At 45.3% G+C, this 18,656-nt stretch overlaps 2 protein-coding genes across 7 annotated transcripts in view; both read right to left on the bottom strand.

Moving 5' to 3' along the window:
• fl(2)d (Pre-mRNA-splicing regulator female-lethal(2)D) overlaps nucleotides 1–18,656 on the bottom strand; it is a 187,757-nt gene that overhangs the window by 50,525 nt on the left and 118,576 nt on the right. The gene's annotated exons all lie outside the window — the stretch shown is intronic.
• LOC142584587 (uncharacterized) lies at nucleotides 1,014–11,801 on the bottom strand. Its single transcript, XM_075694700.1, has 2 exons — nucleotides 9,500–11,801; nucleotides 1,014–2,617 (listed from the first exon to the last, which is right to left on the bottom strand). Exons 1-2 carry the CDS (start codon nucleotides 9,871–9,873, stop codon nucleotides 2,473–2,475), a joined length of 519 nt encoding a protein of 172 aa, XP_075550815.1. The 5' UTR covers nucleotides 9,874–11,801; the 3' UTR covers nucleotides 1,014–2,472.

The following is an 18,656-nucleotide window of genomic DNA, read 5'->3' as shown; positions in this document are numbered from 1 at the left end:
AATTCGCAGTGATACGGTGGGAGCCTGAGTACAATGCAAGCCCCCTTTCAGCTGCATTGTATATGATGTAGCTCAGAAAGTGTGGCCTTACAGATGCTACCAACTCAAACAGCAGCTTTTTCACCATCCTTTCACTGTAGGTGATGTTTTTGCTTTTGATCCAGTCCTGTATTTTTTCCTTCTTCCAAGCTGTCATCGGCAATTTCTCTTTTCGCCAGGTATGGTAAGGTGCATTGTCCAAAACAACGACACTACCAGCTGGCAATTTTAGCAGAACATCATCAAACCATCCCTCGTAGCGAATTGCTGTACATTTCTTCGTGGTAGTCGCCCGTTTTTTGGCCTCAGAATACATCTAAGCAGCCGTCCAAGAAGCCATCTTGCTGCCATTGTGAGTCACAATCAGGTGCTGGCCTTTTCCAGAAGGTTGTTTCAGACCCATTGACAGGCCATTTGCTCGAACATACAAGCGTCCGCGCTTCTGCACCCTAGTGCAGAAGCACCGTAGTGCTTCTGCACTACCGTGCAGAAGCGCGGACTTTTCTCCACATTTCGTGGGCGCTTTCACGAGGGCGTCGACAGTTTTCCTCCCGAAATATGTGACGCTTTGACCTCCCTCCTCACCTTGAACACTGTGCTTTCGCTGACATCGAGCACATCAGCGACAAACTTGGTCGTGTCCTCAGCGTTACATTCAGGCTCCCTGTTACGCCAATACGTGTAGCAGTGGAGGATCATGTTGCGTGAATCGCTATTCAGGATATGGCCACTCTTGTTCTTCTTACTGAGGCTCCTTGGTGGTGTGGACATCGAGGCGACACAAGGCTCGTTCGGCAACAAAGTCCGATGTCAGCTCACTGGGCTCCACAGCAGAAAACTCACACGCAATGCCTTCCGCGAACTGGCGAAATTGCAAACTTGAAGAAAAAAAAAAGATGCGAAGGAAAAAAAATTGTGAAAACAGAAAACCAAAAAATATAAATTTTGTGCTATTTAAAACCAAGAGTATTTATTTAAAACGAGGAATGAAGCATTTTTGTACCTTCCTGCCTCGACCGTATTCTAGCCTCAGGTTTGCAATGGTTGCAATAAATGCATTGTTTCATATAGGTACTTTTTCAACAGCAACTCATTCATTTTAAGCTTGGAAAACGAGTAGTAGATACGCCATGCACATGTGAACAAGTGCAAAAGCCTTGCAGAGCTGCTCTTTCTACTTTTGTCACTTGCAATGAAGCTAAAGAGCAGACGACGGGCAGTGTTGTAGAAGGCACAGGGTTATTTTTCTGTCGCTATGCGGCATGTGCTGTAGCACATGAAAGCTCTACTAAACCAGTCATCAAAATACAAAAGTCTTTATTTATACCGAGAATTACACGTTTCAGGTGCACGATTTTTCGAGCAGGACTATTTTAGTCGCGGAGGCAATCGGTTGTTGGGCTTCAGTCATCTGGGCGTGGCCTCCCCTTTTTTTTAAAAGTTGTACCCGACTATAGCAAGTACAAGTAATTTCCCCTGTGTTGTTCTTGGTGTCTTTGTTTGTTGGCTTCTTATGATGATTAATAAAAATCGGGCCCCCCCTTCCTTCTCGTTCATTGCTGAGTTTATGTATTTCAATGTGCTAGTTTTAAGAATACTTCCAGTTTTCTTGCACAGTAAATAACTTTCCAGAAATTGAATAAATTCAGCTTTATTTCATAATTTGCTTGGAGGTGAGCTATCTACTAAACTATACATGGCGTAATAAATATCTACATAAGAAAATGATGTGCAACTAACAGAGAGTGCAAATAAGCAAGTAAGGTGTTCTAACACAATTTTATATCAAATAAGAACATCGCAAACTTCAGTGAGAGAAATCCATCTAACTGCTAAAAATGAACATTTTTATAAAATTTTCTAACAAATGCAACGACGTTATATAGTTTATTTGCACTCTACACAGCTTTGCCTTTCTGGAAAAAAAGAATTACAGTGACAGCACAAGTAGAAGCTGAGATAATGCACCTCCAATACAGCATCATCATCAAAATTTTGGTTTTGAGAAAACAAGATAAAACATTCCATACGGCACCAAAGGCCAACAGTAGGCACTAGGTATAATTCATGGCTGTTTGGCCATTGCCAGTTGACGACATAGCATGCATTGCGAGTACGTTCATTTCAAAATGATTACACGTTCTCGGCCCGCGAGCTCCGTTTTGATGCAACTTCACCACAGATCTCGCAAACCAGACTCGGTTTAGAAGTGAGGCTGTAATCCCGGTCTCTCCGCACCAGCTACACAGAACCACTGCAAGTACTACACAAGAAAACGCCGAGAAGATTGTTCACTGCCACAAGTCCGACAACAATGTTCGAAGTAGCGAGCTTCGCAACCGAGGTTGTTGATCGGCAGTTGGATCTTCAACAAAACGCCGAATTTCTCGGTCCATGACCCTCGTAAGTGCAATCTTGTCGAACGTAGCTTTCTCATGTGCTCGTATCCACTTTCTCTTCAGTTATGACAGCCATGTTCAATACCCATGCAAGTGTAACTGGCATGTGGATATGCAAGATCCGGCAAAGCAGTAAGGCGTCGATGTTCAGCGGCGAGCTGCCGGGTATCCCATGCCGTCTGCAACAACGGAATCGCAAGTTCCATCACCTATAGGTGATATGCAAGGTGACTCAATATGGCACCCACAAGCAGTATAGAAACCCCTGAGCTGCAGTGAACTAGAAGCAATGCAGTGCAACGAGCAGAAGAAGCCGCGCCTTGCTGCGCGTGTCCCCAGAAGTGGCACCCAAAGCGGTGGTGCTGCCATCGACCACTCTTGCAGGCGACCGGTGTGGACACGCACAACGACCATTGCATTTCAGTGGTGTAGTTTGGTTGTTGTTTTTCGTTCAGTGCGCTTGTGTTTCGCACGCGGTCTCATGTGAATCTGGCCACTTGCATCAATGAGCGCAAAGCTACGTCTCAAACACTGCTATGCTCCAGGGTGTAGCACAGGATACGCTCGAACTAACAGTGCGAAGAAGCTGTCACTATTCAAGGCACCTGCAGACCCTGTTGGGGTCTCTCACCCGTGCTCTCGGGACAAAGGAACGACAACACAGTAGTGCAAACAATCACAAGGGCATTTATTGCACCTTTCATAGATCAATGCCTGCTAGCCGAGTTGCTATCCACAAAACATGCCGATGGGCGCGCGACAAATCTAGAAGTCTGACTCACCGCGACTGGAAGCGAGCGAATATGTTCGCCCCATGCTGGATCCCAAGGCCTGGTCGTTCGCGTGTATGGTCACGCGAATCGTGGCGCGTTCGAGGGCGGCCACGCGAGGCGGTCTCGCAGAAGCATGGGTCGGCGCGCACGCGGGAGACGTCCCCGCCGTGCGCCGACCCGTCGGAAAGAGGGTCGGCACGTCCGTCCTGCTTGCTCTCTCCGAACCCCCAAAGAGCAAGCGCCTTCCTTTCGGCGCCCAAGTAACCTCGCCTGTCGGCGGCGTTAGCAGCGCAACACTCGCGCCATCTCTCGCACTGCGCCCCAACCACACAACTGCCGCGGGCATCACGCAGGCCACGCGCCGAAGCCGGATTACAGAAGACGCGCCATGCGGGAAAAGCATATCAGGGGACGCGCGAGAGTCGCGCCTCCCCACAACCCGGAACGGAGATGCAAGTGGGAGAGAAACCTACATAGAGTCGACAAGCTGCTAACCACAAACTGCGCAGTATGTGAACTGCATTTTGAGCAGTGCTTCATTGTCAGGGACTATGTGCACCGTATAAATGGTGAAGAAGTTCACATCCCATGCGGTACGCCTATGCTTACTCTGGATGCAGACCCCACAATTTTGCTGCATCAACCAGCTTATCTGAGCAAGCAGCCTACTCCCAAGAGGAACGAGAGAAAAAGGAAGGGCGATGACGAAGTGCCACCACAAAAAAAAGCACGAGGGCAGCTTGCAGAGGCAACAGAAGTTAACGAACCTACGGGTGCTACGGGTGAAAACGAAGTCTGTGCAGCCGCAACTATCGCTGCGGTGATGGAAATCAAAGTGCCTGGGAAGCGCTGGACACTACATGAACTTCACGACGTAGACAGAGTATGTTTTACTTCATGTTCCCTCAACTCACCCTCAAGTGAGGTGACTGTGAAAAAGGCCATGTTTTTCACTGCGAACAGTGCCAGTGCTATGCACTCGAAGATGTTCATGCTGGGTAAGCAGGTGGCTGGCGCGTCATTGGCAACTATTCAAGATGCTATGACGACTCTGCAGGAAGTGCACAATATGCAAATCTGCAAAGGCACAGTGTCACGCAATGAAAGCTGCCTAACGACCAGCTTAATAATGAGATTGCAAGGCCAAATTAAGCACAAAGCAAGAGCAGTTTATAGCACTAACTGCCAAGGCACAACAATAAAAAAAGGGAACTGCTTGTGTCATTTGCAAGTATCTAAGAAAAGCCCTTAGGCGGAAGTGGCGCCTCGAGAGATGTCAAGGTCGGAACCAAAGTAGCAATAATGCTAGCTCGGGGTGGTGCAGCAGTGGTTTGAAGAAGCTGCAAGTATGTACCCGTAAAAACCAGTGGCTTTTATCAAAGGTAGACAAGCTCGCCTTGGACCTCAAGAAAATCAAAAGTGAGTGTGCTGCGACAGCTGAAGATGTACTTGCTGAAAAGTTATGCTTTTTGTCGCCAAAGCAGCAGCTCCCTATCAGGCAGTACTTCGAGGCATCAAGAAGGAAGAGCCCGTGGGACATGAAGTGCAACAAAGAATGGATCCTTGAATGCATCTTGCTCAAAATGAGAAGCCCACTGCTGTATCAGTATATGCAGAGGCAGAACATTTTGGTGCTCTCAACTGAAACAACCCTGCGTAAATACAGTAGAACCCTAATTATACGACTTTCTCAGGACCGCGAAAAAGCGTCGTAAAATTTGAACATAAATTACCGTTTTTGCACAGTTGTAAGTCAACCCATTTTTCTAATTTTGAAAATCTGAAGTGGGGGGTCGACTTAAAATCTAAACCAAAACATGGCACAGCCAAAAAAAACAAGGCCAACGGGAGCTACAACGTAGTTGCAATTTTATGCTTGCTCTATGGCCCTATCCGTAGCTTTTCGCTATCCCGCATGTTTGTTCGCTTTTCGGAAGGGTTTTTCAACATTTCTGAGAGTTTTACAGTGCATGCAACATTCATGGGGGGGGGGGGGGGGAGAGGTGTCTAGTTGATGGAAGCGCCACTGTTCCATATGCGATGGCACCCTCAGAACGACGGAGCTTGCGGGGAGTATCAGTAGTTCATGGAAGCGCAGACACCGCTGACAGGTTTTTTTCTATAGGTTGATCAAAGGCGCTGGTTTGACGCGTTCGACTTGAGTGCCGGCTACGTGCTACTTCCATGCTTCTTCAGTCATCATGAGTGCTCCAGGCCCACTAATCATTCGGCACTTGTTCACAGCAGCGTTCAAGAGGGCTGCCATCCTTTACACCGGAAAAACAAATCACTGCGCAGTGGGCCGCAAGTTCGATGTTTCTGAATGGGTGGTGCGAGAGTGGCGACTGCAGCGAAGTGAAATTTGCACTTGCGACGGCAAGTGAGCAATTTCCCACGTGCCGAAGTCTGGACGCTTGCCGGAGCTGTAGGCCAAGCTTGCGGCATACGTCGCTGAAATGCGTGATCGGTCCCTACCAATGAAGTGCAACATGGTCATGAAACAAGCTCGGATCTTCGCCTTTTAAAGACCTGCTCCGCTGTGAGTACAACGCGTGCTGGCGGCAGAAGACCGCAAACTTACGGCAACCGGACCTGTCAAAAGAGGCTCCCTGACGGCTGCGTGTGGTTGGGCGAATTCGGCGTGGGCTGCTTTTTACAAGATGTCGTGGTGCGGTCCTTTGCCAAATGTGGAATTCCGCTGGACAACGACGTGCTGTGGGACCGTAGCAGCACTGACAATGGCAGCACTAGTTAAGACGAGTAGTCCAGTGACCATGTCAGCTACTAATAAATCTGCGTTATCAAATGCGCCCTCGGGTATTATCTTCTTTTTTTTTTCTTTTTTCCTGTCACGCGAAATGGGTCGACTTATAATCATGTAAATACAGTATGCCTATAAAAATACTACTTATTTCGCGCGATGGATTTACAAGAAACTTCAATGTAGACTAATAACATACTCTGGAGGGCTTGGAAAGCCAAATTATAAAAAAAGTAAATGCGATAAGAATTGAAGCCGCAGTACAGGTACCAATCATGCTTCACTCAAACGAACCTTTACGGCACTCCACTGACCGCTGCTGCGATTCCCGCCAGCCGCACTTTAAAATTTAAAAAAAGTCAGTAAGTTTCTTCTGGACCTGAATTCTTTTACGACTATCTGATTGATACCGTCAGAGAAAAAGTCGTAGCGTTCACCGCAAACTCGCTCGCTGTTATCCTGCCACACTACATGGCCACATTAACACCAGCATAAAGTCCCAGTATACGACAGTATTTCATTCCTTCTGGGAAACGTACGAAGCTATCTTCCTAAAAAGGACCTAATAGAAGCCGTTATTGATGACAGTTCTGCTGACATTGCAATATTTACAGAGTCACGGCTTACTACTGATATAGACACGCAAGAACTTTTGTCCAATGACGTGTTCAATGCCTTCAGAATTGACAGGGTTGGTCGCAGGGGGGGTGGTGTTCTCTTACTGATTAAATCTGATCTGTCTTCCTGCGCAATACCACTCAACAACGAACAAGAAATTCTTTGCGTTAAAGTGTATTTTCGTTTTTGCACAAATATCATTATAGCGTGTTACCGTGCGCCCGACTGCGATAAACCTTTACGAAAGACTTAAACAACTTGCTTTTGCATTTATTTGCTACATTTCCCAAAAGTAACTTCATCCTCTGCGGTGATTTTAACCTTCCTGACATGAACTGGGATGAGATGACAGCATCTTCTCAGCTATCTAAAGAATTTCTTGATCTTGCTCTAACATTTAACTTCACATAAATGGTGTCTACGCCGAATCGCGGTGCCAATATTCTTGATTTAGTTTTGGTTTCCAACCCCGATGCTGTTCAATCATTAATGTGTATTGATGGCCTAAGTGATCACAGATGGTGTTATTTGACCTGACCTTTCAGGTACCAACCAGTCAACCTTCAACAAAATATATCCGCGATTACAACAAAGCAGACTTCTCGAAAATAAATCAGAAATTAGATGCTTTTTTTTTTTGTCTTTTGAGCAGTCCGCTTCCTCGCGAAATGTAGAGAGTGATTGGCTACTTCATAAACAGAAGATATTGTCTCTTGTTGAGAAATATGTGCCACTTGTCGGCATTCGGGGCGATTTCGATAAACCATGGTTCACCAACTCCCTTTGGAAGCTCATAAACAAAAAGAAGCACCTTTTTCGGGCAGCTAAACACTCGGACTGCGATTCCAAATGGGAAAAGTATTTTGCGTGCCTCCGCCAATACAATAATTTGTTAAGGCAATCAAAAAAGACATTTTTTTTCATATCAATCTTCTTAATATCCTTCGTGAAAACCCACAGAAATTTTGGAAACTTCTACCCACAAAACGCAGTGCTCCTCACAATATAACATTGTTATATCCTGATGGACCACCTGTCTCAACTGATCATGGATACGATGTCATGAATTCTTATTTCTCTTCCGTTTTCACTCAAGAGCCTGCCTTAGGTAACAGTACCCTACCTAACTGCAACTTTTCCTGCATGCCTTCAATTGGCATCACATCAGAGGGCATCTTGGCCCTGATCGATAATATCAAGGTCTCCAGTGTTCCCGGTCCGGATAACATTCCCGCTCAAGTTGTCAAAAGCACTAAGGTGCTCACTATTAAAATTCTACAAATCATCTTTACGCAGTCCCTAACTACCAGTACCATTCCTAACGACTGGAAGTTAAGCAAGGTTGTCCCGGTTTTCAAAAGTGGTGACAGAACTGATCCATCGAATTATCGCCCGATATCACTCACCTGTATTGCCTGCAAACTTCTTGAGCACACAATCTATTCTCATGTTGCCTTTCATCTTGAAGCTAACTCTTTCCTTTTCTGTAACCAACATGGCTTCCAACCAGGTCACTCATGTGAAACTCGACTCTTTGAATTCACTACTGACCTCCATTTAAACCTTCATTCTCTCTTCCAAACCGACGTAACTTATCTAGACTTTTCGAAAGACTTTGACCGTGTACCTCACGAATGACTAATGATCAAAGTGAACAGCTCGTGTCTCCATCCTTTAATCATGTCCTGGATCCGGTGCTTCCTAATTGGCCGATCACAGTTTACAGTGATTGGACACTGTCCCTCTAAAATTACCGAAGTATTACCTGGAGTACCGCAAGGTTCAGTCCTTGGACCCCTCTTGTTTTTAATTTTCATTAATGATCTCCCCTCTGGTATTTCGTCATCCATCCGGCTCTTTGCCGATGACTGCGTGCTGTACCGCTGTATAAACTCATACAATGTTCAGTTGCTTTTACAGCACGACCTCACTACAATTGAAAAATGGTGCACCGAGTGGCTCATGCAGCTAAATGTAAAAAAATGTAAGTTCATGCGCATATCGTGGAAACACTCTCTCATGTTATACTCTTACTCTTTGCATTTTCTTCCTATTGAGCTGGTTCAATCATACAGGTACCTTGGTATCACCTTCACTAGCGAACTTACATGGTCAGAACATATCCAAAATCTGGTTACTGCCACTAATCGATCCCTGGGATTCGTAAGACGGTCACTATCATCATCACCCCCTGTGATCTGTCAACTACCATATGAAACATTTATCCGTACTAAACTGGAATTCGCGTTGGCAATATGGAATCCCCATCAAGCGCACCTTGTTGAGCTACTGGAAGCCGTCCAAAATCGCGCAGCCCAGTTTATTACATCCCAGTACGACTATCAGCTAAGTGTTAGAAACATCAAATCATCCCTCCACATCCAATCATTAGCACATCGTCGAAAAATTTCATGCTTATGCCTCTTTCAAAAGCTCTGTTACAATTTCCTGCATTTACGCGACACACTTCTTTTGCCACCCAACCGTACCTCACGCCGTCTCTCAAACAACCTCAGTATACAACACCTTCATGGCTCTACTAAGTCCTTCAACAGCTCTTTCTTGCCGGTAGCTATTGCCGAATGGAATAGTTTACCGGACCACGTAGTAATCGAATGTAGCCCTACCAAGTTTCTAAACATATTAAAAAACTTTCTGATTATTGATGCTTAATGGATTTGATTTATTTTTACTACATCACACATTTTTTAGTGCATTGGTTATTACTTTTTGTGTTTGAGATTCATTTGATTACCCTTTCTTTACCCCTTATGAATGTTATTGTTATTGTTTCTTACTTCAGTCATGACTGTTTGTACCTTTCTTTTTCTTATGTATGCTCCCCCCTTATGTAATACCCCAACAGGGGCTTTAAGGGTCAATAAAATATGATGATGATGATGAATGACCTTGTCTGATTTGTGAACCAAGAGCTTTCGCTCGAGTTGGGCAATGTCCAAAAGGAGGTCTCTGCGGCGAAGCGTGAAAAGATGAAGTTCTGGATGCCGTCTATGTGCCGTAGCACCTCGGCGAACGTTGTAGGCACAGGCACGGCATCTGTGGCGTCGTCGGTGTCCTCATCCGATGTCGCAGCAGTGTCGACACTAGGCAAAGCCTCCTCGATGACGTCATCCAGCAACAAGTCGCCACAGATTGCAACATTGTCATCGGCCTCGGGTGGGTGGCACGGTGCATTGTCCACGAAAAGCAATATTTTCCTCGCCTTAGCACCCATTTTGTTATCCAGCTGCTGCAAAAAATTGCCGAAGAGCGAAGACGTCATCCAAAATTGTAGCTGCACGGCAACGTCTATAAGTTCTTAAAGCACCGTGGCTTTGCAAACTTTCTAACAACGAGCACGGGCAGCCTCTCGGAACTGTCCTCGTTAGCAAAGAATAGTGCCATCATACACACTCTACTACGATTGCCACCATGACTGCTGTCACCCTTAAACGCAAGGGTTTGCTTGGGTTGCATATGGTAAAAAATATTGCTCTCATTGGCATTGAAAACGTCGCAGGGCTTGTATGCAGCAATCATCTCCGGCAGCGACTCCATCTACTCGTTCACCATGGAAACGTCCACGGAAGTGCTTTCTCTACAGGAGCGGCTGTACACAACCCTGTTTTGTTTTTTAAAGCAATCCAGCCACCCGTTAGATGCCTGAAAGTCATTGATGCCCAGACGTAATATGCCACAAGGTCTGCCTTTCCTTTTAGAATGGCACCATAAACGTTGATCGCAGAGCTCCGTGCTTGATGCAACCACTTGACGAGAACTTTTTCTAACTTCTCATGCTGTCCTTCTTTTGCTGCTTTCCGCTTGAGCCCGAACTTGTGGGCATTCTGCAATATCACCGCTTTGTTTGTCATGATTGTCTTATTTATTATTTATTTTATTTATTGATACTGTTAGCTCAAAGGCCGATACAGGGTGGAGTAATCATAAAATAAGCTTCAAAGATCGCTACAAAAATCAATCCAGAAAATACAACTGCCTAGGTGTGCCCATTTTACACAAGAATATAAGCATTGTATAACAGGCATCTCACATTACAAGCAACAACTGCACCATACAATATAATATTTTCAACATCACAAACAGAAACTTCAATATCCTGTAGGATCATTTCAATCATGTCATGTTACACATGCTGCTTATCATTGCACAAAAAAAGCTAATAATGTTAGAGGATGGTAACATAGAAGAATAATAGGTCAGTACAGATTTTTCAAACTGTTCTAGAGAATCAATTTCCATTAAGCTATGCGGTAGCGCATTCCAATCTTGAATTGTTTAAGGAAAGAGGGAGTACTTAAATGAGTCAACCTTTGCTGGTATTGGCCCTCGTGGCTAGACCTAACGGACCGTGATATCCCTGACATTCTCTTTTGTAAGTACCTTTGAGTGTCAAAATTGAAGTGGTAATGTTTCATTAAATAAATAAATTTTAGACTAGCCACTTTTCGCTGCAATGAAAGCTCGGGCAAGTTTACATGAGCAAGCATCTAAGTCACAGAATCCGTGTACCTATATTTTCGCATAATAAACCTTGCTGCATGCCTCTGTATTTTTTCAATTTTATTTAATTCATTCTTCTTATACGGATCCCATATTATGCTAACATATTCTATCGCTGGACGCAACAATGCCAGATATGCAGTTAGTTTAACATCTCGAGGAGCAAGTTTAAGCCTCCGTCTTAGTGACCAAAGTTTCACCTCTGCGGCATTACATAAATTAGTGAGGTGTTTTTTCCAAGATAAGTCATCTGATATCTTAATGCCTAAATACTTGAAGTGGCCTACTTGTTTTATTGGTTTACCGTCTAACTTGTAATTGTAATGTAACACATTTCTTGTTTTTCTAGTTATTCGTGCATAAACAGTTTTTTCTTAATTTATTTTCATTTTCCATCGCTCGCACCAATTGGTGATTGATTCTAGTGCTGAAACTAATATTAATTGGTCCTCATGACATGAGGTCTTAGAATGTATTAATCATCTGCAAATAAACAAACCATTATCTTATCATTAAGGCCACTTGTCATGTCATTATTATAACACAAAACAATACAGGTCCTAACACAGACCCTTGAGGGACACCTGATGTTACTTTTAGAATTTTCTATTTGTTTCCTTTCACTCAGGCGTGCAGCGGTGGTGTAGAGGTAGAACACCCGCCTTGCGTGCAAGAGGTCCGTGGTTCGAATCCCGGTGCAGCGCAATTTTCCACCGGATAAAAAAAAAAATCCGCATGTTCATAAAATTGCATAAACAGGCCTGGAGTGTGGCCTGAACCCGGTGACCAGAACCGGTAACGCACTCCCTCACCAGAGCAGGGTTGGCCACCCTGGTGCAGTACTTGGCCACAACCTCCTATATGAATACAACAACCAAGCCCCGGCCCTCAGTCCCCAGCAGCTGCGAAGCAATTGACCACGGCGGCGGTCAGACCTACGACGCAGCAGAGGGTGCTAAGAATCCCTGGCTCCGGACAGGCCGCCATTGGAATATGAACCTGGCAACGTTTAATGCTAGAACGTTATCTAGTGAGGTGAGTCTATCAGTGCTATTGGAGGAATTAGAGGGCAGTAAATGGGATATAATAGGGATCAGCGAAGTTAGGAGGCCAAAAGAAGCATCATCAGCCTGGTTACGCCCACTGCAGGGCAAAGGCCTCTCCCATACTTCTCCAACTACCCCGGTCATGTTGTCCCTGCAAACTTCTTAATCTCATCCGCCCACCTAACTTTCTGCCGCCCTCTACTACGCTTCCCTTCCCTTGGAATCCATTCCGTAACTCTTAATGACCATCGATTAGCTTCCCTCATTACGTGTCCTGCCCATGCCCCATTTCTTTTTCTTGATTTCAAATAAGATATCAATAACTCGCGTTTGTTCCCCTCACCCAATCTGCCCTTTTCTTATCCCTTAACGTTACACCTATCATTCTTCTTTCCATAGCTCGTTGCGTCGTCCTCAATTTAAGTAGAACCCTTTTCGTAAGCCTCCAGGTTTCTGCCCCGTAGTTGAGTACTGGTAAGACACAGCTGTTATAAACTTTTCTCTTGAGGGATAATGGCAATCTGCTGTTCATGATCTGAGAATGCCTGCCAAACGCACCCCAGCCCATTCTTATTCTTCTGATTATTTCAGTCTCATGATCCGGATCCGCAGTCACTACCTGTCCTAAGTAGATATATTCCCTTACCACTTCCAGTGCTTCGCTACCCCCCCATTGTAAATTGCTGTTCTCTTACGAGACTGTTAAACATTACTTTAGTTTTCAGCAGATTAACTTTTAGACCCACCCTTCGGCTTTGCCTCTCCAGGTCAGTGAGCATGCATTGCAGTTGGTCCCCTGAGTTACTAAGCAAGGCAATATCATCAGCGAATCGCAAGTTACTAAGGTGTTCTCCATTAACTCTTATCCCGAATTCTTCCCAATCCAGGTCTCTGAATACCTCCTGTAAACACGCTGTGAATAGCATCGGAGATATCGTATCTCCCTGCCTGACGCCTTTCTTTATTGGGATTTTGTTGCTTTCTCTATGGAGGACTACGGTGGCTGTGGAGCCGCTATAGATATATTTCAGTATTTTTACACACGGCTCGTCTACACCCCGATTCCGTAATGCCTCCATGACTGCTGAGGTTTTGACAGAATCAAACGCTTTCTCGTAATCAATGAAAGCTATATATAAGGGTTGGTTATATTCCGCACATTTCTCTATCACCTGATTGATAGTGTGAATATGGTCTATTGTTGAGTAGCCTTTACGGGATCCTGCCTGGTCTTTTGCTTGACAGAAGTCTAAGGTGTTCCTGATTCTATTTGCGATTACCTTAGTAAATAGTTTGTAGGCAACTGACCGATGATAACTGACCTGATCGGTCTATAATTTTTCAAATCTTTGGCGTCCCCTTTCTTATGGATTAGGATTATGTTAGCGTTCTTCCAAGATTCCGGTACGCTCGAGGTCATGAGGCATTGCGTATGAGATGCCATGAGATGCCGGTAGGTAGGTCTCTTCGTTTTCTTGATCTCCGCCTGAACTTTCAGGACAGCCACACGTGTTGGTCGTATGAGCCGCGAGCCAACAAACAACTTCTGCCGTATACGTCTGCACATTCTAAGCTTGTTAAGCGGGCCATTATCAGTTTGTGCTTCAAGAATGCCCTTAGCAAGTCTTGCTGTCATGTTGGGGACGCAAGCTTAGCAGCGCAAACTTTACGGTTGTCCCTGGCTGGATATCCTAGGGTGGTGCTAGTGTCTGTCGCGGAACATATCTGCCAGGGACAATCGGGTAATCGGGTAACAAGACTAGCTTCGGTGGGATTCCCGGAACACATTACTGTCAGAGCGGCCGAAAAGGTAATAAAAATAGTAAAGGGTATACAACCCACACATTCAGGGAACAGGCTTAGCACGAACAAAAAACGCCTTGCAGTTGTACCTTACGTACATTATTTTTCCCATGGGCTAAAGAATGTTGCCAGCCGGTATGGCGTTGAAGTGGTTTTCAGCGCTCCTAACAAGGTGCAAAAACTGTGCAATGCTATTTCCAACAAATTAGACAATAAGGTAAAAAAATGTAGCTGCGGTCTAAAAGACAATAAAAAATTCACTAAATGCAGAATAGGTGTTGTGTACCGGCTTCCATTGACCCGTGGCAACATGTATATAGGGTAAACCGGTCGGTGCATAAACACCCGTCTAAAAGAACATGAACGTTCTCTTGGTAAAGAAAATCATTCGCACTTGTCAAATCACTGCAATCTATGCCACTGTGATCCAGTATTTTTTAACACTGACATTTTGTTTTCAGATAAAAATAAACTAACACGTGAAATTGCAGAAGCATTTCATATAAAAAAGTGCGCTGAAAGATGCATAAGTCAACCATTGGTTGTAATCACTGAAAATGAATTCGCTTTTTTAAATACTGGTTGAACCTTCTTAATCTGTTTTTTAATCTGTTTCTGTTTTACTGACATGCTCAGCACATGCTCAGCACATGCTCAGCTTTATCTTTCCGAAAATAAAATAGTTGTGAGTAAGCGCTCGTGTGTGTCCCCTTCATTGTGTCCTTGTCAATTTTGCACGCAAAAATACCTTAGTATGTATACCTCTCCATGCTGCATTTTTTCTTAGTGACGAACCATTTTCTAAACTGCAAATAGTCTTAGATTTTTTAGCCGAAACCGACACCCTGAAAATCATTTGGCCAGGCAATTTTTAGCACATGACTAACAGCCCTGTATTCAAGGGCTCTCTTGAAACTCTGGTGTCAGTGTTGTTTTATTGCATAATGTTTTAACGAAAGCCCATTGCCATAGCCCACATCACTGCCTAGTCACCGTCATTATTTTAGCAACTATATATTCTACGCCAGTTACAGCTACAGATTTTAGGCCCTTTTACAGCCATGTGACATCTACCATGAGGAATTCATTGTGCACGCCATCCATAATACATCGTCAACATTACCACTTGTCATGGCGCTCTTTGGCCAAACCTGGCCCTTGCACCATAAAACACCACACATCATCATCATCCTGTACGTTACCAGCTATATTCTTATTAATCAGGAATCCGACTCCTAGTTCTCGTCTCTCCGCTAAGTCCCGGTAGCACAGGACGTGCCCACTTTTTAGCACTGAATATGCTTCTTTAAGCATATGCTTCTGTATAAGCATATATATGCTTCTGCATAAGCAACAGAATCCCAATAAAGAAAGGCGTCAGGCAGGGAGATACGATCTCTTCAATGCTATTCACAGCGTGATTACAGGAGGTATTCAGAGACCTGGATTAGAAAGAATTGGGGATAAAAGTTAATGGAGAATACCTTAGTAACTTGCGATTCGCTGATGATATTGCCTTGCTTAGTAAGTCAGGGGACCAATTGTAAAGCATGCTCACTGACCTGGAGAGGCAAAGCAGAAGAGTGAGTTTAAAAATTAATCTGCAGAAAACTAAAGTAATGTTTAACAGTCTCGGAAGAGAACAGCAATTTACAATAGGTAGCGAGGCACTGTAAGTGGTAAGGGAATACATCTACTTAGGGCAGGTAGTGACGGCAGATCCGGATCATGAGACGGAAATAATCAGAAGAATAAGAATGGGCTGGGGTGCGTTTGGCAGGCATTCTCAGATCATGAACAGCAGGTTGCCATTATCCCTCGAGAGAAAAGTGTATAATAGCTGTGTCTTACCAGTACTCACCTACGGGGCAGAAACCTGGAGGCTTAAGAAAAGGGTTCTACTTAAATTGAGGACGATGCAACGAGCTATGGAAAGAAGAATGATAGGTGTAACGTTAAGGGATAAGAAAAGGGCAGATTGGGTGAGGGAACAAACGCGAGTTAATGACATCTTAGTTGAAATAAAAAAAAAAGAAATGGGCATGGGCAGGACATGTAATGAGGAGGGAAGATAACACATGGTCCTAAAGGGTTACGAACTGGATTCCTAGGGAAGGGAAGCGTAGCCGAGGGCGGCAGAAAGTTAGGTGGGCGGATGAGATTAAGAAGTATGCAGGGACGACATGGCCACAATTAGTACATGACCGGGGTTGTTGGAGAAGTATGGGAGAGGCCTTTGCCCTGCAGTGGGCGTAACCAGGCTGATGATGATGATGACTCACACCATTAGTCAATCATTTGGTAAATTGTGCTTTTGAAGAGGTGCACGGAAGATTATCAGCAAATACTTCGCGATCCATTCAGCATATCGTCTCAAAAATTCATTAGTGATGCCATCTGGGGCAGGAGACTTTTTCGTGTCTAGACCTCATGTCTAGTGAAAGTATACCTTCTACAGTTAAGGTAATGCCTGGCATGTCTGAACGAGCATTAGTAATTTTTTCTCTTATTTCTGCACACAGTGGTAGGGGAGGGTCAAACACGTAATGGAAAAATTCGTTGTATATATCAGCAATTTGTGCGAAGTCTGTAATTATAGATTTATTGCTGGTAACATACCTCACATCCTCACGTGATGGAGCAAAGTGATGCCAAAAACGCTGTGGCGAATCTTTCATAAACTGTGATAAAGTGTGGGAATAGTAATGTTCTTTCGCAGTGAGATGATTTTTCCTTTAGTATTATCGAAAGAGTCAAAGCGAAGATTAAGCGAAGATTTGGGTATCTTAAGGTCCCAGGCAATGCTGGCTTTCGTGGCTCCATGCCGCTTTTCCGCTTCCTCGATAATGTTCAGCTTATCGCCGAGCGACAGAACTGTCCGCTTTCGGGACATTGTGCGTCGCAACTCACAACTCAAAACCTCAAATGAAGGCTGGTCGCTAGGATTACGATGAAGAACATGTGCGATATACCTAGGCGTCTCCGAGCTATCTTGTCGGCGATCTGCCGCTGGGAAACTGGAAGGAGAGAAATGCTTCCCCAACGCGACGAGAGGTGACGCCGCCGAGAAGAAAGGGAGAAAACGACTGTGGAGAAGAAACGCCTCTATTTCAGCACAGCGAGCGTCGCGGGCTGTGCCGAGACGACTGATGCGACGAGGCAGAAAAGAAAGCCGCGCCGGAGCGAATCGGTTGAGCGGTGTCAAGCGCTCCGCATGCGGAGAGACGGAGCAAGGAAAGAAAGCCGCGGCACTTTTCTTTCGTCTGCCTTTCCGTCCCGTGCTTCGTGAGGGTCGTCGTATAACGCAGGTCAGAGAAGGTGCGCTCTTTTCGGACAGAGAGTCGGACAGGGTGCGCCTTATTTTTAAAGGCATTGGGACTGTGGCCTTCAATGCGCTAGCCGTGAGGAACCCGGCTACAGTCGCTGACATCATCTTGACGTGCCAGCGCCTCGACGAGCTCGAGTCCGTACGCTTGCAGCCGGACTGCGAACATCGTTCTATGGCTGACCCTGACCTGCGTGTAATGATTCGGGCGATTATCCGCGAGGAACTTCAATCCCTTGGCTTTTCATCTCCATTGGTCGTTCCTCCTCAGCCTTCTGGTGCAGCGTTGCATGAAGTCATCAAGGAGTAGCTCGCGTCCATCACTTGCACTACACATGTTGACCCTCCTGCTCCTCGCCACCTGCCAACATACACCCAGGTTGCTACTGTGCCTCCAACCGGAGCCCGTTCAATGTTGTCTCTACCCACATACGCGCCAGTTGGTGTCACTCCTCCAGCCAATGTCCCCTCAATACCACTTGAGCCTTCATCGCACCATCTAACTGCACTACGTCCCTGCGTATCAAGGGGCTCCTACTACCAGCCTTGGCAACCTTCTCACCCTATATGCTATTACTGTGGTTATCGTGGCTACATATCACATTTTTGCTGCAAGCACCAACAAAATGAGCGCCGCAGGTACTGCATAAGTGAACGCAATGCGTATTCTGGTGGTGCCACTTCTAAAAACCGGTGTTACGCGTCCCCTCCGCGCCGTTCCACATCTCCACCCGCAACAACCGAGACATCAAATGGTTACCGCAGCACCAGACGCCACTCACCTTCACCCTTCCGCCCCTCCTCGTCATCGCTCCAGCCTGCCACGTTCACCTGTGACCGTCGCACGGAAAACTAAGTAATGCAGTTTTCGGAGGAAAAACTGCATTTACCGACAGTACTACAATTCCTACAGCGCGCCCTTGTAATATGATGTCTGTGTTCGTTGAGGGTGTGCAAGTTGAAGCTTTGGTGGACACTGGTGCCACTTTATTTGTTATACATGTTGATTTGTGTAAGCATCTCAGAAAAGTTACAACGCCTTACGATGGACCACTGCTGGTTGCAGCTCAAGGGGACTCTATCCACTGTTCCGCGTTTTGTACTGTGCCTGTAATGATCGACGGCATTGTCCACCACATACAGTTTGCTGTGCTGTCGCCATGCTTCCATCAGCTCATTTTAGGATGGGATTTCCTAGCCTCTGCTTGACCGGGGTTTTTAATGCATTGCTTTTATGAAGACTTTGCGGGGACTGTGCTAATCCGTCGTAAAACCCGGGTCATTGCAAAACCGGGAGACGTGTAACCGGGGTTCCACTGTACGCTGCTCAGTACAGAAGCTGCTACAGGTTCAATGAGCTAATGCCGAGTG

Source organism: Dermacentor variabilis, chromosome 6 (assembly GCF_050947875.1).
Source record: "Dermacentor variabilis isolate Ectoservices chromosome 6, ASM5094787v1, whole genome shotgun sequence".
NCBI classification, from domain to species: domain Eukaryota; kingdom Metazoa; phylum Arthropoda; class Arachnida; order Ixodida; family Ixodidae; genus Dermacentor; species Dermacentor variabilis.
This window is presented reverse-complemented; position numbering and strand designations above follow the sequence as displayed.

What these genes read in the sequence shown, in the direction of transcription:
- LOC142584587 (XM_075694700.1), bottom strand. Translation starts at nt 9,873, where the DNA reads ATGACGTCTTCGCTCTTCGGCAATTTTTTGCAGCAGCTGGATAACAAA. An exon ending in TGGTTCACAAATCAGACAAG is followed by an intron (nt 2,618 to 9,499) that starts GTCATTCATCAT and finishes CCGTTGTTGCAG; the next exon opens with ACGGCATGGGATACCCGGCA.